Raw genomic sequence first — 23,137 nt, forward strand, 5'->3', positions numbered from 1 at the left:
GACATGTGTTACAGATGTGGTATAGAGAGGGCAACCAATAACTAACTGTGGGCATGCAGAGAATGATGGCTCTTATGGACACTTTCTGGAAGCAGGCAATAGCAAGATGGTTTGGGGCACATGAAGGTAAATAAGTAAACCCAAGCTCAACTTAAAACAAGATTTTTACTATTTTATGTGGAAATTATTATCTATCTACTACTAAAACCCTCCTGTTTGTGTGTTGTAACCCTTAACTAGGCATAATGATGCAATATTTTTTCAATCAATTACTTATAGAATGCATCCAAAATTCAGGAGCCATGACTCTTATGGAGTTGAAATTTGGAAAATTTTTATAAAATTTTTATGCCAAATATTATCATAAAACATTTAATATAATAAAAATGTCATAAACATTTCCTGTGGTCAACTCTTAAAAGTTTAACTCTGCTATTTTCAAGGCAGATACATCTCTGAATAGTACCTTAATTTTTAAATAATTTTTCCAGTGAAGGCAGTAGATTGGAAGCTCTGCCATTGTTGAAGGCACTGAGGAATCTGGTAAAGAAATATATCTGAAATGATGACTGTCATGGTTTCTGTTGTTGTTATTTTACTAATGGAAGAGTATAACAATTCTGAACAGGTTTTACTGAAAAGCCATAATTAAAGAAATGACTGGGTTTAAAGTTACATTCAAAATCTGTGAATCTAGTCACTATGACTGCCACTCAAACAATGGTGAAAATAGACCATAGTTTCAAATGGTTGATGGATCTAACTGCCGACTAGATTGATAAGGCAGCTTTGGACAGAATATTTACTACTGTACAGGAAAAAAATGCTGGTAAGCTTAGTTTGGGATACTAGCACTATGTGCTAGTATCCCAAAAAGGTGCCTTGGAGCACACAGGAAATGCAAATGTAATATCTATGTACAAATCGCTAGTCTTTTCCAAGAATTATACAGCAGCTTGCAAGGAGGTCATTGCGTGATTCTAGGAAAAAGATACAACTTTTAAAGAGTTGCTGTGAAGTGCTAGGTTGCACTCTTGCACACTCCAAAATGCCTTTCTCTAATTACCACTGAAGCACTGCACAGCTCTAGTAGAAACTACCTTTGTTTGGCTCTGAAATTTACCCTATCTTAATCTCTAGACCACATTACTGCTAAAATATTGCTCTTTGCTAGGAAGAATGGGAAACAAATACAATAAATAAATATTTTGATAGAAGCTGCAGCAGTAGCAGATGGACAGGTTTTCCTTTTTTCATGCAGCAATAGATGTACAGTGGGTTACACAGGGTGTGGAAAATGGATATTATTTCTTAATCAGGTTTAAACCTGTTCATTTGATTCCTCAAGTAGCCCCACACCCTTTTCTCAGACTCAGCAGATATTTAATATGGGACAAGGTTGCAGTTCCAGGCATTCAAAGAACTGCTGTAGCATGGGGTGGGGAATTTAGTTTTGTTTGCAATATAGCAGGAATCAGGTGAAGCCAACTTGGTGCCACCAGAAATGTTGGATTATGATCCTTATCAGCCAGAGACCAGTATGACTGATGACTGGGAGTTACAGAACAAAAACAGTGAAGGTTGAAAGGGATCATAAGATAATACAAAACTATTATATATTCAAGTATGTATGCATTTCTTATACATATATGCATATGTGCGTGAAAACATGCTATTAGAAAAAATGGCTACGTTCACACAATGTGCTTCATCATGTTAAGATAAGCGGTAGCTTTCTGGATCCACATAACATACTACAGTATATTTGATCACAAATTTTGATTCATAAAACACTAGATGTCTGTTACCTGATTTGTGCTTCAGTGGAGCATGCCATCACAGTACATTGCTTGATGACAATCTGGCTACCACATATGTTAATCTCTATTAGTGCTTTTTTCAAAGATAGGAAGTGCTGAGCCAGTTGGCAAGCTGCAGAGAATTAATTTAGACCCATCATTGGTTCATTCCTAAACAAGATGATTACCTGGGAGATTAGAACAGGAACCCTGACTGTAATATTCAGTTGTTTGCTAATTAAACCAATAATTCAATATATTTCTATAGTTGCTAGCTTTGATAACATTTGGAACCTGTCGAAAGAAGGAAGGTTCGAGTATCTGATGTTCCATGTCTCTTTGGAACAAGTTAAGGATCATTGGTGGATGGGCTGGTGGACTATGGGACAGAAAGCAACACGCTCCCCTGGGATTTCTGCTGGGTGGACTGGCACATGCTGGAGACCTAGTGAACAGGCCTCTATCTGGCTTTATGTGGCCAAAAGATGAAACTGCACGGGACTCTTTCGTATATTTAACGTATATTTAATAGCTGCGATACTGTGCCCAGGATAGAAATGTAAACAAGCACTCAGCATTTCCTAGACGAAAGGTAAGACTACGAGTGCGCTGCATCAATGGCATTACCAGACCCCTCCCTGCCTCAATCGAGTAGTAGGCACACAGGCGTAGACAGCGCCCTGTCACACGACTCACGCACCTTCCTCTTACGTAGTCCAGATCGGGCCCTGTCCCTTTAAGCCGCATCCCCCCACGCCCCCAGACCACGCCCCTCAGCCAATCAGGACGCTGTAGCGGCAGGAACGGAGTCGATGCGCCTCCAATGGGAGAGGCCGGTGAGGCTACTATTGTTGATGAGGCGGCCGGAGAAGCCTCACGAGTGTCTCCCCGTGTGTGAGGATTCAGTGCTGGTGTGGGGGAGGGACCGGGAGGAAGGTGGGGGGTTTTGTTTGCTTCCTCGCCTCACTATTACTACAGATTCAGCCTCGGGCGGCCGCCCGGAAGAAACCACGATGTCTTCCCAGCCGCGCGTGAGGCGCAGCGGCTCCCCGACTCCAGCCACCTCCGCGGGGGGAGGGGGAGCCGCGGCCGTGGCGGCGACTCCGGCGGCGGCGGCGGCGGCGGCAGGCGGGGCAGCCGGCAGCAACAGCCGCCTACAGCCCATGCGGGCCACGGTGCCTTTCCAGCTTAAGCAGCACGGCAGCCCCACGAGGAGCGGCGGCGGCAGCAGCAGCATTCCACGAGGGGCGGCGGCGGCGGTAGCAGCAAATGCCCCACTCCAACCGTCGCCGCCGCCGCCGCCGCCTCCCTTGCCTTCCGCGCGTGCCGCCAGCCCCACGCGATCGATGCTTGGTAGCGGCAACAACGCTGGCGCGCGCGGGGGCACCACCAGTCTTAGCAGCAGCAACAGCAGCAGCCCGACCGTGGGCACGCAGACGCTTCTCGGGGCGGGCGTCTCCGCCACGGGGACACCTTCCTTGTCCTCTTCCTCGGGCTCCGCGCGCGGCAGCCCCACGGGCGGGGGAGGGGCGCGTAGCAGCCCCCCTCGCCTGCCGGCGCCGCCCCTGCCCGGTTCGACGCCCTCGCCTTGCTCGTCCCCGGTTTCGCCGCCGGTGCCTGAGGGCAGCGCCTGTGCCACCGTCGCCTCTTCAACGGGAGGAAAAATCCGGCATCGCCAGCGACGGCATTCGCCGGAGCAAAACAGGGCCTCTCCGGAGAGGAAGAGTCCTAGTTCGCCTGTTTGTAAAGGTGAGAGAAATGGGGGTAACCGTGCCCTTTCAGCGGGCGGACGGACGGATTTGGGGCTGAGCCTCCAGGATGGGACAGAGTCGCTTGTCTTTTGTATCCCGGAGTTGTAAACCCCAAGTTCTGCAGCCCCGCGAGGTGACCACGAGGCGCTAACTTTGGGCACTTCTCCTTCCCCTTCTGAAGCTGCCCTAGGGAAAATTAAAATCGGAGAAGGAAATCTCTTATTTCCTCTCGTTTTGTTTTTGAGCGGACCTCCGACGTTCTCCTGCATAACTGTCTGAAATGTCTTCTCCCTGCTCCACTACCTTTTCTTCCTAATTCTGATGGGCCCTGGGAGGGTGGGTGTGATGGTATGCCACAACCGGCAGAAGTAAAATGCTGTGAAACGACAAATGTTATGTCTGCAAAGTCTAAGGGAGATTACAAGTACATGTCTCGACTTGTCTGTTTTTAAAGCAGATATTCATAGCTATTTTTAAATGTATGCCCAGCTTTTCTGTTTATATAAACACACAAGACTTGCAATAAAACAAAGTACAAGAGTTTCTTATTATGATTAAACCATAAATCCTAGCCTAGAGATAATAGTCTTGAAGAATTTGTCTTTATTTAATGTCTAAGAGTGACATTGGTTTAAGCTTTATTTTGTCTGATCTCTGAGAACACAAAAGACAGCTATGCAGCAGGAGAAAGAATCAATAGTTATTTTGGGGCTCTGTAAGATTTTATCCTCAGTCCAGGAGGAAGGTAGGTTTGTATAAAACAGGAATAAGATGAGATATATGCAAATGAAGGTAAATAACTAGCTTCAGGAAAAAATAATAATGTAACTGACATCTACAAAATTTGGCAACAATGTTCTTGCTTTCATTTCACTGAGTAAAAATGCTTACTACAAAGGTTACAGGCAATAATAACGTCTTGCTAACATGCATCTCCCATATTTAATTTGATATGAGCCCTGGAAGCTAGCTGTTTACCTAATATATTAATGAATGTGTAGAAGAGGTGATGGTTCTTTATAAAATAAGATTAAGTGGTTAGCTTGAAATTGGTACAGTTTCAATTACTACAAAATAGTAATGTAGACTACCTCATTGTTTTTGGTGACTGATGAGTACCAGCTTCTGCAAACCAGGGAAAAGTTTGCTTTTACTCTACAGCTCCTGCCCCTGCCACAAATACCACAAATAACCATATGTTTTGGGCCTATATTAAACATACTTTAAAATGGCGTGTTAATGTTTTAAGGATAGGTATTAAAGAGGCCTCTCCTGCTATCATAGCTCATTTCCACTGAATTACAAACACAGTGGGCAATCTTCTGTTACTTGCTGAAAAGCATGCTTGTGCAATCTTAAATTTGTTCATAAATAAACTGTGCTAAATTCGACAGTACAGAATTGTATCTAAAGTTTTTTACCCTACTCTGCAAGTGACTAAATTGACTTTTTATTGTCAGTTGCTAAGTTTCTTTGGAAACAGTGACTGCTTTTCAACCCCTCTTCATTCTTGAAGAGAAAGTGATATCTGAATTTTCCAAGTGAAACAATGTGGCTATTAGAATGCCTTTGCTGGGCAGGAAACAAGAGAAGATTCAGGTTTGAAGAGGCCAAAGTATAGTGTTTTATGGTTGAGAGCATTTGGTGTAAGCAGCCTGGGAGTGAATTCTTAAACTGATGACATTTGTAATGTTGCTAGACAGCTTTCCCACAGATTATAGATAATCTAAATATAACTTCTTATAACCTCCTATAATGATGCCAAGAAAACTGTATATGCATAGCAGTAATTTATAAGTTTGGGTCTCCAATGTTGGGAACCCCATCAGGAGACATTCTTCTGGTTACTGGAAAAAAGGACATAATTTTTACAAATCTACATGGTAGTAGTGATGTGCCCAGATACTTCACTTAAGAGCGTCAATAGGTTCAGGAAAATAACAAGAAAGTAAAAATGAGAAAGTGTTTGAAGAAAATAAATCTCTAGAATATTTATAAGTGAAATAGGACTGTTCAAGAATTGGTAAACATATAATAGAGACAAATGAAGTTAAAGGAAAATACTTTGCAGCCTTTAAAGAATCAAGATTGCAAAATGTTACAAACATTTGTAGAGAGAATTTATACAGGAACTGACTGCACAACCATAGAAAAATTATCTATGAGGGATAATAGATTGTGAGCCCATGTTTATATGAAATACTAACTTGTCATTATAAAATTACAGGCAAACAGGTAGGTTAAAGACCTAACAATATCAACAAATACGGAACATGAATATTTGGCCAAAATATTGGAAAATATAATGTATTTATCCAGACTGAAGAAGACAATATACAAGTTAATGAACTATTGCACCAATAGTGAATTTTTGCTTAAGATCTTACACAAAAGAATAAAGCCATACCTGGAAAAAGGAAAAGTATGAAAGTAGCTTTGAAAAAGAAATACCAGTGGGGCACAGAAACAGATCAGATGGGAAAAAGTTGTTTAATAGAGCAAGAGAAGAAGTGCACCTTTGCTTTCTTCACAGTGATCTTTATTTAGGTGATCCCAGCATGTGGCATGCATTAAAACTAATGAGAATGCCAAAGTAACTTTATTATTTGAGAAACTTATACAAATGAACATGATAGGACCATAAGAACATAGTTTGGAGAATAATTCAAACTAGAAAGAGTGTGAGAGAAAAATACATCTCTGTTTAATTTTCAGAGTGATTATATTATGGCAGAATGGAAGAGATGACAGCAAAAATCAAAATTGGAGGCTCAAATACTAAACAATTGAAATATACAAAATTGTCACATTTCTATTCCAAATAAAGATGATTTATAGGACCTTATGCAAGTAAAATAGAAAATAAAAATCTAACATTTTAGTGGATTTATAGTTGATGACAAATGTGGCAAAGTATTTTGTTTTCTTGAATTCTGCAAAATATAACAGACACTGGAAGATTAATCCTAGAGATAGGCAGTAGCAAACTTAGGATCATAAAGGATAAAGAAAAGTGTATGATAAAAATCAGAATGAGCAAAGCAGGAGTTTTTCCTTTGAAAGATGGAAAATGAGAAAGAATGAGAGAAAAAAAGATAGTAGATACCAATACCCCTGGAACCATAATTCAGAGTTGTCTAAAGAGTACCATGAACTACAAAATAATCAATCTGTCCTGCACAAATAAAGACAGATTACTTGAGGCAATTATCAGAAAGCTGAAACTCACACTCTTTGGGCCTGTCATGTGTGAATCGATGGCTAGATAAGCATTATATATGGCAAAACAGGATAATGAGAAAAAGAAAAATGAATAAATGCAATTTAAAAATTCCTTGAATATTCCAGAAAAGCTGAAGGTTTTTTTAAATGGACATATTTTCACCTGTCATATGTCTGCAGCTATATTTCTAGAATAAAATCCCCCCATACTATTGTGTGACCAATTCACATTTTGATATCCTATTTTATTTCTAAGATCCCACATCTAGCGTGGTAGGTGCACATATATGTGTGTGTAAACTATAAAATAGTATGATGTAAAACATCAGTCAAGTATAATCTTTGAAGAATATTTCTGCGGTATAACTTAAGACGATTCTTAGAAAATAACTGTAGCTCACATACCAAAGAAAGAAAGAAAATTAAAACCCCAAACCCAACAATACAAACAAATTGGAGTAATAAAATTGAATACATTTGAATGGTCAAGAAGTCAAGAAGATTCTTTGTCTTCTGTTAAGTGTGAGTTTAGATTGTACTGTATTGTAATCACTACAGCAAGCAATATAATGTTAAAATTCTGAATGTACTTACAGACTCAAAAAGATTGAGAACTCATCTGTTTCCTTGTCTTGAAAAACAAATATTTCAGTGTTATGGCTGGGTATGAATTTTTGTAAGCAAACTTGCTATCTTGCTGAGTGTTTGCCCTTTCTTAAGATGTGTTAAGAAATTTCTTTAAAGAGCTATATTAAATATTCAGGAGCATAGGTAATAAATTCTTTTTTAAAAGATGTTTTGTCTATTGATAAAATTCACTGCCACATTCAGGCTAAAATTTGAAAATGAAAGCTATAATTCTATGGGAGCAGGATTTCTATTTGTACTCTAAATGTGTACAAACATGTAAGAAAAACTAAACAATATATCGAAAGAGATAAGAACTAGCACCAGAAGCAGTAATTTAAAACCATAGTAAGGTACATAATAATTTGAAGAAACTAAAAGCAATTAGAGATCAGCTGGAACTTATCTGTAAACCTCCAGACTCTTTGAAGATAATGCAGAATATAAATATAACAGGAAGTTAGTTTTGACTTTTTGTTTTTTTGTGCTGCCTTTTGTTCTTTAAGACTTTGTAATACCATCCCTTGTTTCTTTAAGCTTGAAATTTGTCCAAAGTTGTATTGGAAGATAATGAAACAAGATTCAAAGTTCAAGGGGTGGTAAAGTTTATATATACCAATAGGTTAAAATGCTTACAATATTCACTTAGACGTTGTTGTATTTTGCAGACTGAAGTTCTTAAACATCCTTGTTATATTCATATTCTTTGTCATTCATCTCTGAAATCTTAAAATTTAAAAATACTACCCTGTTTCCCCCTAAATAAGACATCCCCTGATAATAAACCCAATCAGGCTTTTGAGTGTATGGCAATAAAGCCAAGCACTTATTTCAGGGTTCAAAAAAATATAAGACGGTCTTATTTTCGGGGAAACATGGTAATAATATTCACTGTCCCCTCAAAATAATTATTGCAGAGTTAGTCATTGCATATTGAATCAATTTTGGAAAGTGTTTTTTTTTAAGTGTCAATTTTTTTGTTTTAATGCAGCACGCTACAAAATTGAATGGGAGAAAGATGCTTACTATAATTCTCTGTGGCATCAAAAGCTGTCTTCGTTAGCAATCTAGATGAGCATTTGTAGAGTATCTTCTCAGGAGAATAGATGGATCATAATGCATCTGCAAGAGTAGTGGAGTTCTGTTTCTTGTTGGGCTTTTGGAAATCAGCCAAGATTTAAGCATAAACCAATCTATGCATAATAGAATTTGAAATCTTGCTGATATGCAAGATTTTTCTGTGGGAACACATAGTCTGCAAAGAGCACATCTGCATCAGATTCAAAGCTCATCTACTGTTTTCTTCCCTTGTCTCTAATACAGCACTTCAGTACAACTTTTCTTTCTTATGTAGTGGTTCAGTGCATAGGAAGTTGGCTTGGGGATAAATTCCGGTGTATGATGGTTAACGGGACACTGTCTAAACCAGAGACCAGTCACAAGCGGTGTACCTACCACAAGATTAAGTCCTAGAACTTGTCCTGTTCAGTGTGTTTGTAGATGATACGACAGAAAGATTGCTAGGTAAGGTTAGTCTTTTTGCTGAAGACACAAAGGTGTGTAATAGAATTAACATTATTGGGGGTATTCGTAAGATGGAAAATTATGTGGTATTTTTTTTTTTTAATTTGATTTATATGCCGCCCTTCTCCGGAGACTCAGGGCGGCTTACAGTGCGTTGATAGCAATTTTATTCACATTATTTCATAAGAAGTTTCCATGTTCCCAAGTGCAAGACATTTAGAAACATTGAAATTGCTGGAAAATTTATCAAAAATGTGGAGTCTGCAGTTTCAATGTTTCTAAATGTCTTGCACTTGGGAACATGGAAACTTCTTATGAAATAATGTGAATAAAATTGCTATCAACATTTCTGAATTGGGTGCTGTTTGAAAATTCATGACCTGTCTCAATAAACCTAATGATATAGAACTAGCAATTGCTTCTGTGAGAGAGAAGGCCTTCTTTACTTTTGAAAGGATCTGTGTGGAGTTTGTGTATTAATTAGTGATTCCCATATTCTACAGTCACATGACTTGGTTTAATGGTTTCTTGAATTATATTGTTTTCTCATTGTTGAGAAATGGGTGTATCCTCCTTGTCTTTCCAAACTTGTCATCAAGGATATAGGTATTCTTTGGTTTACGCCCACAATTGGGACAAGAATTTCCATTGCTAAGCAAGGTTGTTGCCATGGCCGATTTTATGACCTTTTTGCCACAGTTAAGCGAAATACTGCAGTTAAGTGAATCATGCATTTGTTAGGCAAAGCCAGCTTCCAACATTAACTTTGCTTGTAGGAAGCCAGCTGAGAAAGTCATAAAATGGCAATCACATGACCTTGGGATGCTGAAACCATCATAAATACATGCCAGTTGCCAAGCACCCAATACTTGATCATGTGACTCGGGGATGGGTTCTAAATTTTTTACTACTGGTTTTGTGGGCGTAGCTTGATGGTCATGTGACAATTATTTAGGCTTTAGCAGAGGTACTGGTCTACCAGGCTTTTAACTGCTTGCAGAGCTGTACCGATCTACCCATTTATTTTTTGCAGATACTGGTCTACACACTTATTTTTGCAGGGACTGATCTACTCATGTATTTTTGCAGGCACTGATCTACTCATGTATTTTTGCAGGCACTGATCTACTCATGTATTTTTGCAGGCACTGGTCTACCCATTTAATTTTGCAGGCACTGATCTACTCATGTATTTTTGCAGGCACTGGTCTACTCATTTGTTTTCTTTTAGCATTGATCAGCTGTAGGGCGGCCCTTTGAAGCCCTGTGGCAAGAGTTTAAACAGTTTTTTTCCCTCTAGCCATCAGCTGGGACTCAGGAGGCAGCAATAGATTGGGGGTGGGGCCAAATAAAAGGTAAGAATAACACGGGGGTGGGGGGGAGTGGGGGGTCAGAACCGGTTTGGTGACATCATATCGTCACCGCTACCGCCTCAGGAGAACCGGGCCGAACTGGGAGGAACCTACCACTGATGTGACTGTGGGGATGTTCCAACAGTTATGAGTGTGAGGACCGATTGTAAGTCACTTTTTTCCCAGTATTGTTATAACTTTGAATAGTCACTAAAAATGCATAGTTGTAAGTTGAGGTCTACCTGTACTAGGGGGAAAGAGAAACAACATTTTTTCTTTAAATGCTGAAATGTATTTAACATAGTATACTATTGACTATCTGACATCCTGGATAGTATACAATGGATTTGTCATCCTTTTTGTCTCCTGAAATCCTACCTTGCTATAGGTACGAAGATTTGGTAGATTTTATTAATGACTTTTATCTACAAATAATAATTATATGAATTTTATCATTTGAAAAAAAGAATGTCACTATATGTATTAGAGCCTGGAAAATAAATGGAGAAAGAATAAACCAATAAGCTGAAATAATTATCAGAAGCTTTTGTTAGATATGGAATAAGATAAATAGGACTAATTCTGATATCTAGGTAGCATGTTTAGCATTCATTTTTTTAAAGATACAATTTATTTGTTTGTGGGCCTGTGTGCAAAGATTTATATTTTGTGCCTTTCAACAAATCATGTGGTTGATAAAATTGGCAGTTAAGAATGCACTTTTGCTACTGCTAAACAGATTCGTAAGACTGAGAGTACAACAAAAACATAAGACTGGATCTTCAGGGGTTCTACTGTGACATTATATAAATTGCAGGGCATGTTGTTGAATTTTTCCATATACACGAATGCTTTATAAATTCATAAATAGTACTTTTCTGCTAACTTTCTTACTCCTGCTTTACCAATCTACAAGTCTGAGTTAGCTATCCATTCAGTTAGGGGTGTGAGAGAGCAGCAGCTGTTCACATGTATTTTGGCACTAGATTATATTCAAACTGTTCATTAGCTATTATGCCTACTATGGTGTCAGAACTCATGTGCTGGCATATTATGCAATCTGACATGCATTTGGCAACTTGAAGTAAAGAAGTTAGTCGGTTAATTCCTGTTGCAACCAATGGATCAACATTCAACAGATCCTTCACTTGTGGGAAAAATGTTAGGAAAAAAAATGTAATGACATGATGAATAAAGGAAAGGGTAACATTTTACCTGATTAGATTTTGTTGAAGTTTATTGTGCAGTAGTTTATCCATTAAAAGGTAAATGAGTCCCTGCAGATTTTACTTGGCTAGTTGTTGCCGACTATTGAGGGTGGTGTTCATCTCCGATTCAAGGCCATTGAGCCAGCACTGTCTGAAGACATTTCAATGATCATGTGGCAGCATGATGTCATGGAGCACTGTTACTTTCCCATCGAAGTGGTACCTATTTATCTACTCACATTTGCATGCTTTCAAACTGCTAGGTTGGCAGGAACTGGGGTGAGGACGGGAGTTAATCCCATTGCGTGGCACTTGGGTCTTGAACCTGGGCTGCCAACTTTCCAGCTGCCAGGCCTAGTGTTTTAACCACTGCTCCTCCAGTTTATCCATTGCCCTGTTATTTTTGAATCTGAAAGCATGTAACCCAGATGCTATGCAAAAAAATCCATTTCTGTTTCTGTGGTATAAGAGTAGAAGCATTGACGCTACTATGAGGAGAGACATATGCTATTCAGTTCCGCCATGAGTTTATATTTTTCTTGATACGCTATTTTATAAATTATAATCAGAACAGACAAATGTTTTGTCTTAATGGTTATTATAAACATTAATGAAGCAGATGATTAATAAAACATGCCACATGTGGACTGTTTTAAAACTATTCTGAAATGGACTCTATATACTTTTATGATAGCAAAGCCATAGACTGCTCCATTTTATAATAATGGCATTCTCTACAGTGGCAACCTTCTTATGGAGATGACCAACACACTTGTATTTTACCAGCTTTTATCAGCACAAACAAATCAATTATTTCTGGGCTGTTATTTTTTTAAAAATGCAAGCATCATGTGCATTTTCTTATAAAATGGTTCTGGGGGGGGAGAAATTGTCCCCCTCAGAACGGGCTCGCAATTTGGGTGTCCTCCTAGACTCACAGCTAAGATTAGAGCAACATCTGTCAGCTGTGGCTAGGGGGACCTTTGCACAGGTTCGCCTGGTGCACCAATTGTGACCCTACTTGGATCGGGAGGCTCTCTTCACAGTCACTCATGCCCTTGTCACCTCACGGTTAGATTATTGCAACGCGCTCTACATGGGGCTACCTTTGAAAAGTGTTGGGAGACTACAGTTGGTCCAGAACGCAGCCGCGCAAGCTGTCGTGGGTGCACCTAGGTACACCCACATTACACCAATTCTCCACAAGCTGCACTGGCTCCCTATTGGTCTCCGGTCACAATTCAAGGTGTTGGTTATTACCTTTAAAGCCCTACATGGCTCAGGGCCAGGTTATCTTCGAGACCGCCTTCTACCACATAGCTCCCAGCGACCGGTAAGATCCCACAGAGTTGGTCTCCTCCGGGTCCCGTCAGCTAAACAATGCCTGCTGGTGGGCCCGCGGGGGAGGGCCTTCTCTGTGGCTGCCCCAGCTCTCTGGAACCAGTTACCCCCTGAGATTGGGACCATCCCCACCCTATTGGCCTTCCAAAAAGCAGTGAAGACCTGGCTTTTCCGGCAGGCCTGGGGCTGTTGATCTTGCTGTTGCAATCTGGCAAGATCCGGACATGAATGGTGTGAATGGGTTTTAATTGTTTTTAATGTTTTAATTTTTAATGTTTTTATATATGGTTTTTAAATGCATTGTAAGCCGCCTTGAGTCTTTGGAGAAAGGCGGCATACAAGATGAATGAAGGAATGAATGAATGAATGAATGAATGAATGAATGAATGAATGAATGAATAAATAGTAATCTCTGATAAACTTTTTATAGATTTCAGAGAAACATTGGACTAGAAGCATACATATTCTTTTCTGTTCATTTTTTTCAGAGATACAACTCAGTTTTATTTCCATAACAGGATTTTCAGGATTACCAATCCTCCCTATTCTAAATACAGTCAATATTGCAGATCTTTATTTATTTATTCGTCATTTATTCAGATTTATATAGCCACTTGCTCATCTCATCTATATAACTTTGGGCAGTTTACAAAATATTAAAACAAATATAGAAACAACAAAAAACAAAGTAAAGTAATATAAAATCGTATAGAAACCATCATAAATGCATAAAACTCACAGCCAACAATCCCATTCATCAAAACAGTCAATATAGCCATTGCACTGGCTGCATCACACTCATTTGTCACCATGCCCATTGGCAAAACCATCTCTTTAGGTTCTTGTGAAAAGCCAGGTTGCATGTAATCCAAGTTTAGTTTTCCCAGGCATGGGAACAGGGAAATCCAGGAAATAACTAGCTGAGAAATAATTTTATGTATTTTAATGAGCTTGCTCATATTATATTAGTTAACCAAAACCAAAACAAACTAAAAAGTTTGTTGCATTTGTTTTTCCTAGATGAATTAATATGATTCTACAGTGAACAGATAAGACATGCACTTTTAATTGATTTCCACTGCATTTTTAATATTTGAGTATAATTTAAAGACTATATTGAGTTGTGATGAAACATACATTAAGCAAACCTTGTTATTTGCTGATACTACTTAATTTTTAGTTCATACAGGATGTCAATGAATTTTTACCACATTTTTTTTCTGTAGTGTAGAGTCCAATTGAAAAATATTCATGAATATTGTGTAGGGAGCTAACATGGATTCTGATTTCAATGCCTTTGTAACTATATAATCTATATATATTCATCTGTATGGTATATTATGTGTTTGTTAAAGAGGATTTTATAATCATATTTCTTTTTTGAGAGGAGGACATCAAACTGAGGAAACACTGAATAGTTTTGTAAAGATTGGGCATAGTGAAATTTGGCCAAATAAAATTAAGACATTGCTCAAATGCCACTACTGTTCTCATCAGCCCAGCTGTTGTAACTGCTATCTTGAAGCAAGTACATCTCTTGTTATGTAGGTCACATCATGTGAAACTAGCAGCTGGGCAGTGGTGGGGGAGGGGATGAATAGCAGAACTAAGGTGAAATGATAATGAAAATACTGCATGGGGACAGACTGTATTTTATGAAATATTTTCAGACAACCCAAGAAATTATATGAAAGAAAATGGATTCAGAAAAAAAGTTTTAAAGTGCTTCATTGGTAGAATTAAGTAAGTGTAGGGCTACCCTATCTAGTAGTAACAATACACCCACCCACCCACCCACACACACACACACACACACACACACTAAAAGAGCAAAAAAATTGTTGCCATCTAAAGGCTATTTGGAGTTTTGCAGTTCATTTCTGGTAGCCCTAATTAAATAGGGTTTGATATTTGCAGTCTTGAAACTGCACATATATTTTGGCATTTGCTTAATTAATCTTTGTATCTGTAATTAAGAATCAAGATGGACAGCTACTGGCATATAAAGGTAAAATATTTCTGGATACTATGTAAATAATTGAGCAAACAAGCCTCAAGTTTATACAATAATGCGAAATTATCAGTTTAGTTACAGTTACAGGAATTAAGGATTAAGCATGCGCAAGATGGCGGATGCGTGGTGAAGCGCTGCGGTGAGATGGAGGACTTTTCGGGGCCTTAGGGGGTACTACAGGGGAGCTCGACCATCAGTGACCCCTGGTTCAGTCGGATGGACTCGGGGTGAGGGTTTTGAGACCTTCCTCGCCCCTGGACGTTCTTGGAGTCGGAAGTGGCAAGGGAGAGTTGTAATCGTGCTGCTCCGACGCTGCCGAGAGCTGCCAAGGGCCGAGAGCCGAGAGCCGAGGCGCTGCTGGAGGAGAGCGGAGCCAAAAGCTGAGGCATGGTGGCTTATCGGGCAAGAGCGGAGAGCTGAGAGCTGAGAGTGGAAGCGCTGCTGGAGTGGAGAAGGGAGAGAAAGGAGAGCAGAGCAGAGCCGAGAGCGGAGATATGGTGGCTTATCATTGGCGGCGGCGGGTTTGGAGCTCGGGGTGAGGGTTTTTTGAGACCTCCCTCGCCCCTGGATGTGCCCAGAGGCGCTGGCAGAGAATGTGGCCGCGCCGCTCCAACGTTTTGACGCTGCCGAGAGTGGCGTTATGGTGGTTTGTTGGCAGCGGCTGTTGGTAGCGGCAGCGGCGAAGGTGAAGGAGGAAGTATGGCTGTGGGGCAGCGAGTGATGGCAGCCCGTTGAATTCCACCTAACCCACTTGGAAACTTCCTTGGTGGCCCCTTGGAATCCGGGAATGGCGGCATGGGTATCAGCGGGGGTGGTGAGGCCTGCCCTGATACTAAACTGGGCCGCGGCACACTCCATTGAAGTACTGGAGCTGTTCTCAGGCCCTATTACCGGAGAAAGGGGTTTGCTGGGGGGTGAGAACTGAGAGAAGTATAAACGGGTCTTGGGACTGGAGAAGAGAGACCCTCTCGGCCAGTCCACCCAACTGCACTGGAAACAAGCCAACACCAGAATGGAATAAAGCAGTTGCAATCCTTTAATTAGGTTCAGCACAGCAAACACAGGCAGGAGAAAGGCACAAGCCGGAAACAAGGTTTAAAGTTAGCGCTACACGCAATCGCAGTGTAGCGCCTTTTATATACACAGCAATAAATCAAGTGGCAATTAAACAGTTAACATCACCCCTCCTTCCCCTAGCTGGCCTGAAGGAGGAGCACAATAAATCAATTAACAATCAAACAGTCAACACCATCCCTCCTTCCTCAAGCTGGCCTGTAGGTGGAGCGCGCCTCTGTTACAGCACAAGGCAGCGTCATCTGCAAACACCATGCCCCCCCCATCTCCGATGAAAGAGTTTGCTTCGTTTTGTGTGCGGGTGGTAAAGACTTCTCAAACAGCTGATGACACGCCCCCGGAGAGTCCAACAGCTTGCCCCCTCCTCGTCGTCCTCCCTAGTGATGGCGAGACCCAACCGAGGCTCGACAGACCCCCTCCCGGAATATCTTGGCGGTTGCAGAGGACCTGGAGGCCTCCTGTGACATTCAATGGAGGCTGGGGTCTGGAAGAACTGAGGAAAATAGAGCTGGTGGGCGACAGAGGGTTTTTCTGTCGCATGGATACCAGCCCTTTTCCCCCTCCCCCTCCTGGGTACTGTGTCCGCCTAAATGGGCTCATTATTTGCCCTAACTGAGGGAGTTCTCTCTCTTCCCCCCCTTTTCTTCCCCTTTTCCCTTCTTCCCCCTCCTTTCTTCCCCCCTTTTTTTCATCGGGACTTACTCGGATGCGATCTTGAGTATAAGACTATGCCAAGGATTTTCCATCTTTGCCCCTGGCGTGACTGACTGACTGACTGATAGACTGATAAACTTTTCCTCCGACCATGGGTCAGCCAATTGATGCAACTGTTGAGGGGTCCTCTATTATATCATGATTCTCGTCTGTCGGAGAAGTTATTTTGATCTACGGCCCCCTGGGGGCCCCGCCGTGAGAGGGCAGGCCAGAGGCCATCCCCATTGGATGAGATAATCAGGACCCTCCTACTGTCGTGGGAGGACAGTAGAGATACCAATAGTACATCAATGATCAAATGGCTGTTACATCTTTTGTAAAGTACCCTGTTTGACCTCCGTGCCTCCATCGCTGCACTTGGAGATGTACACGACAGCGGATCTTCTTGCGCTGCGAGATTCCCCCCTCTCGCAGATGTGGCCCTCCTCACTATCGAGGGCCCACCTCAAGGATGGGTTTTGGGACCCAGAGAGGTGGCATGTGAAAACTAGGGGATTGAGGGTTTTTTTATGGAAATTTTTAGTCAAACTTTTAAGGGGTCCCAGGGAGGGGGAGGGTCAGATTGGAACTTGGGCTGTGGGTATGGGGGATAACCCTCAAGGGGGAGGGTTAGGTCTGGCCGTGAAGCGCGGCGTGGGGGGTGGGGGACCTGGGGTCGGGGGGGGTTAGAGCTCGTCCGGATAGTGTTCTGAACATCAATACTGTAGGTGGGAGGGGTAGATATGGCGGGAGCAGGGGGCCATATCGTGTTAGGGGAGTGCACACTCGCTGTCTACGAGCAGCGGCGTGCTACAGCCCCCAAGGCTCCATTCGCCCCCCAGGTTGCATAGACCCTCAGGACCTGGGCCTTCAGCTGATGCTGTGCAATGCCAGGTCCGTAGTAAACAAAGCCCCCCTCATTTGTGATCTTGTTCAGGAGGGGGGTGCGGACCTGGCAGGTGTTACGGAGACCTGGTTGGGCCAGGAGGGGGGGTTTCCCCTCATTGAAATGTGCCAGCCAGGTTTCCAAGCATTCCATCAGCCGAGGTCACAGGGGAGGGGCGGGGGGGTAGCAGTTATCATTAAAGAAGGTCTGAAACCGAGGGAGGCCACTGTTCCTCAGATGGCTGTGAATCCCTCCTTATGAAATGGGGTCATGAGGTTCAGATGGATTTGCTGATCACGTACCTGGCTCCCTGCCACATGGCAACAGCCCTGCCCGAGCTACTCAACGTCATCGCCGCGGTGGCGGTTGACACCCCCAGGCTTATGGTCATGGGGGATTTCAACAGCTATGGACCTGACCCAGTTAATTCATGGCCCTACCCCACGGGGGGAAACACGCTGGATCTGGTTTTTGTCTCTGGACAGTGGTTGAGTGATCTTGAGATAGGGGATATAGTCACCGAGCCCTTGTCATGGTCAGATCACTCTTTCCTTCGTCTTGACCTTCGAACCGCTGCATCCTGCCACAGGGAGGTGGAGCCGGTAAGATGGTTCCGCCCCAGGCGCCTGATGGAACCTGATAGGTTCCAGATGGAGCTTGGGCCATTTCCTGAGGCTCTGGCACACACCTTGACTGGAGACCTAGTGGCCGCCTGGGATAGGGTGGCCGCTGGAGCTCTGGATCGGGTTGTGCCTTTGCGGCCTCTGACCCGGCGCCGATCTCAATTGGCTCCTTGGTTCTCCGAGGAGCTGAGGGAGTTGAAGCGCTGGAAAAGATGCCTAGAGAGTAGTTGGAGGGCCAGTCTTTCTGAATCTGACCGGACACTAGTAAGATCCCATATTAGGAATTACCTAGTGGTGATAAAAACAGCGAAATGTAGTTATTTTGCTGCTCTTATTGCGTCATCAGATAACCGCCCGGCTGCCCTCTTTAGGGTGACCCGCTCCCTGCTCCACCAGGAAGCGCAGGAGGACCCCTTGGAGGGTAGAGCCGAGGATTTTGCTCAGTATCTGTATGACAAAATCACTCAGATTCGGGACAATCTGGACTCCAACTGGGTAGTCTCAGGGGGAGGGACTGGGGCAGGTCCTGAGAATGTTATCTGGGATGAGTTTGATCCTGTGACCCCTGAGGACGTGGACAGGGTTCTGGGCAGACTGAATGTGACCACTTGTTTATTGGACCCGTGTCCTTCCTGGTTAGTGCTGGCTTCCCGGGAAGTGACACGAGGCTGGCTCCAGAGGATTATAAATGCTTCGTTGGGTGAGGGTGACTTTCCCGCCGCCTTGAAAGAGGCGGTGGTGAGGCCTCTCCTCAAGAAGCCTTCCCTGGACCCGGCAATGTTGGTAAACTATCGTCCGGTCTCCAACCTTCGCTTTGTGGCGAAGGTTGTTGAGAGTGTGGTTGCGCATCAGTTCCCCCAGCACCTGGATGAAACGTCGTATCTGGATCCGTTCCAGTCGGGCTTCAGGCCCGGGTACAGCACGGAAACGGCATTGGTCACATTGGTAGATGATCTCTGGAGGGCTCGGGACAGGGGGTGCTCCTCTGTCCTGGTCCTGTTAGATCTCTCAGCGGCTTTTGATACCATCGACCATGGTATCATGCTGCACCGGTTGGAAGAGTTAGGGGTGGGAGGCACTGTGTTGCAGTGGTTCTCCTCCTTTCTCTCTGACCGGTCGCAGTCTGTGTTGACAGGGGGGCAGAGGTCGACCCCGAGGCCCCTCATATGCGGGGTGCCGCAAGGGTCGGTCCTCTCGCCCCTCCTGTTCAACATTTATGTGAAGCCGCTGGGCGAGATCATCCGTGGTTTCGGGGTGAAGTACCACCAGTACGCTGATGACACCCAGCTGTACATCTCCACCCCAGACCACCCCAACGATGCCCTTGAAGTGATGTCCCGGTGCCTGGAGGCCGTGCGGATCTGGATGGGGAGAAACAGGCTCAGGCTCAACCCATCCAAGACCGAGTGGCTGTGGTTTCCGACGTCCCGATATAGTCAGTTGACGCCATCGCTGACTATTGGGGGCGAATCGCTGGCCCCCACGGAGAGGGCTCGCAACTTGGGCATCCTCCTGGATTCACGGCTGTCTTTAGAGGAGCACTTGACGGCCGTGACCGGGAGGATTTTTCATCAGGTCTGCCTGATTCGCCAGTTGCGTCCCTTTCTGGATCGGGACTCCTTATGCATGGTCACTCATGCCCTCGTCACCTCCTGCCTGCACTATTGTAACGCTCTCTACATGGGGCTCCCCTTGAGGAGCACCTGGAGGCTCCAACTGGCGCAGAGTGCGGTCGTGCGGGTGGTAATGGGAGCGACATCACGCAGCTCCTGCGCAAGCTGCACTGGTTCCCGGTGGTCTTCCGGGTGCACTTCAAGGTTTTGGTTACCACCTTTAGAGAGCTCCATAGCTCAGGACCTGGGTACTTGCGGGACCGCCTACTACCACCAATAGCCTCCCACCGGCTGGTACGCTCTCATAGAGAGGGGCTCCTCCGGGTGCCGTCGGCCAAACAATGTTGACTGGTGGCCCCCAGGGGGAGAGCCTTCTCTGTGGGGGCACCTACTATCTGGAATGAGCTCCCCCCGGAGATATGGAGGATCCCGGATCTGCGCATCTTCCGCCGCACTCTAAAGACCTTTTTATTTCACCAGGCGGGCCTGACCTAACTTTTTCCCTCTTTTTAAACTATTTTAATATTTTTAATCCTCAAAGTTTAAATTTGTTTGAAATTGATTGGGGTTTTAATCTGTCTGGGCCAAACTATTTAATTCGATTTTATTTCTACTTTTTAAATTTTGTATGTATGTATTTTATTGTTGGCTGTTCACCGCCCTGAGTCCTTCAGGAGTAGGGCGGTATAGAAATCAAATAAAAGTAAAGTAAAAGTAAAGTTGTCTGAAGTATGTGACAAGCTCTGTGCCCTTAATATGAAACCAAACAATAGATTTCTTTTATGTTTCTAAATTAACCTTCTATATATACCTTCCCTTTAATAAATTAATGTGATGGACATTCCATTAAATCTAAACATCCTTTGAATCCAAATGAAATTTTATACTTGTGTGTTTTGTGTATGTACAAAATAGCAGATAGGATTTAATACATATACAAAAGCATATAATAGTTGAAAGTCTCAAAAACATATGTTTGTTGAAGCAAGGGGTTATTTTACAAACCGATTATGAATTTCAGTTTCAGAAGAAACTGGAGGAAATGGGGAAATAGTGTCTTGTTATATATATATGTCTAAATCAGGTCTGTGTATATCAGTTTTTTTCAGTATTGTGGATTTTTTAATGTATATGTTCAGAAACAATGGCTTTGATTGAATTGCTATAATTAATACTTTAACAGAGAACTGATTCAAAATCAGTTTTAAAATTGTATTAATAAATTTTCCTATCTATACTGGGTAAACAATTGAGTGTTAGCAAATACATGCATCATTCAATAGTTCAACTTAGATATCTGAGTGTGGTACTGCCTGGATTAATTTTTCAAGTGAATTAGATCTCTGTTCTAAATTGTAAAAAGAGAGAAAGAGATGTACGACAAACTTATCTTTAAAATATGGTTCCTGGTAGGTGTATCACTTATGTACTAAGTGTGAAATACCAAAAGTGGTATCTGCCTCACTTGCACTACCTGCTGTGGCTTGATCAAGAATCCAAGCCAAGAAATCAAGCTTATGGTACATTGTTCAAGCCAAAATACCAGACCGAAATTAAGATCCAAAGCTGCATAAATTGGCATTGAAGCACATGATCCAAGGATCTATATTGCAGCAAAAAATCAGTTGTTGGGAAACTGATATATGCAGTAAGAGGTACCCAAAGCCATTCAGTGAGCATATAAGGTGTGGCAATGTTTCATATCCTATCTACAGGAGACAGTCTTCAGAAATGAGAGTATTTGAAGTTTGATAAGCAGGATGATAGTCAAGCTATAACTTCTCAATAGGTGGTACCTTCTAATTTACAAGTATTGAAGGAGTTAAATTGTCATCTATAGAAATATGCTCATCCATGAAGGGGTGTGATCAGGCAATTTTTGCGTTGAAAAAAGAAGACAAAATCGCACAGTACTTGACAGGCAGAAATATTGAGCTGTCTGAATCTGTTGCATTGATACTTAGATTTCAAATTCACGAAAGGAAACCCACCAATGTTCACCTTCAGGTATACCTTCAACAACAGCATCAAGTACTCCTTTGAGGTAATGCTGCTATGCAACTGAATAATGATATGATGAGAACCACTTTAACAGAATTCATGGACCTTTGCAAATGGGATCCGTTTGCAAAAAACACTATTATGATTCTCCAGAATTTTTAAAGCCATTTTTCTAGATCACGAGTGTCAAACTCGCCACATCACATTGCCATCACATGACATTGCGACTTTTTCCCCTTCGCACTGGTGTGGGCGTGACCTGCATGTGACACATCCAGCCTGCCAGCCACCAGCTTGACACCCCTATTCTAGATCAAGTGTATACTGTGTCTCCACCAAGTTGTGACCTCTACAACTGGAAACCACTTCTCCATCACATAAAGGTTCCAATTTCTTTCAAATAATTGAAGATACATAATGGAAAAATCCTTCTATTATTCAAAGATGTCTGCAAAGAGAAAGGATTGTTGCAAGTTGATGATCATTTGCAGCAAACCATGAAAGATGGCAAAATAACAAGAATCCCCAGAGCAATGAGAAATTTGTTTGTTGTCTTATTAACGAACACTGAAATCAACAATCCTATGACAGTTGTGGAACCAGATCAAGAAATCTGAAGATTTCCTATAAATCAAGAGAACTAATATTATCAATGAGAGGCATTGTGAACATGCCCCTCATTGTAAAATTTGAAAAAGCTCCTGAAGAATATAATTTGCTAAAACCAATAAATGATACAATTAATTCAAATTTGGTAATCTGGAATTATTGCATGAAGTGCATGCAGTACAACAGACAGCAAGAATTTGTACTACACAATGAGTCCCTATTGAACATTGAGCAAAGAGCAGTATATAACTATGGGTGTAACTACTTGGCAAAGCAATCTTTTTTTCAATAGTTTTCATTAATGTCTATGGAGATTCTTGGTCATCCAGTTCATGGTTGTCCCAAAGCTGCATTTTCAAGAGGCAACTGCACTTTCTGTTTTTTCTTTGAACGATTCACTTCTCATCCAAGAAGCTTCTTCAGCTCTGACTGGATGGTGGGGAATGGAAGGATTTATACTCCTTGCAGTCAGTTGGTCATTTGCATTCTTTTAAAAGAATGCAAGAAGCTGAAGAAGTTTCTTGGATGAGAAGTGAAATGTCTTCAAAGAAAAACCAAAAACTCCAGTTGCCTCTTGAAAAAGCACCCTTCGGACAATTTTCATTGATGTACCGGGGCTGTTGATATTTATCAACAATTTGATCCTTGCTAAAGCTAGGGGAGATGGAGATGTTGCTCTTGCTGTAGCATCATCTGGTATTGCACCAACTTTGATGCCTGGTGGTGGGACAGTGTATAAAATACACTTTGTAAATATTTTTTTTAAAAAAACAAAACCCTTCACTACTGCATGCAAATTT

At 42.4% G+C, this 23,137-nt stretch overlaps 1 protein-coding gene across 2 annotated transcripts in view; it reads left to right on the forward strand.

Moving 5' to 3' along the window:
- The first annotated feature begins 2,611 nt into the window (after positions 1-2,611).
- FAM117B (family with sequence similarity 117 member B) overlaps positions 2,612-23,137 on the forward strand; it is a 35,870-nt gene continuing 15,344 nt past the window's right edge. Inside the window, exon 1 of one of the 2 annotated variants that reach the window (XM_034431078.3) lies at positions 2,612-3,548. In XM_034431078.3, coding sequence (XP_034286969.2) covers positions 2,612-3,548 — 937 coding nt within the window. The remainder of the gene's footprint in view (positions 3,549-23,137) is intronic. The other variant, XM_034431087.3, reaches the window with a different exon arrangement.

This window comes from Pantherophis guttatus, chromosome 1, assembly GCF_059756535.1.
Source record: "Pantherophis guttatus breed Tessera chromosome 1, ASM5975653v1, whole genome shotgun sequence".
NCBI classification, from domain to species: Eukaryota; Metazoa; Chordata; class Lepidosauria; order Squamata; family Colubridae; genus Pantherophis; species Pantherophis guttatus.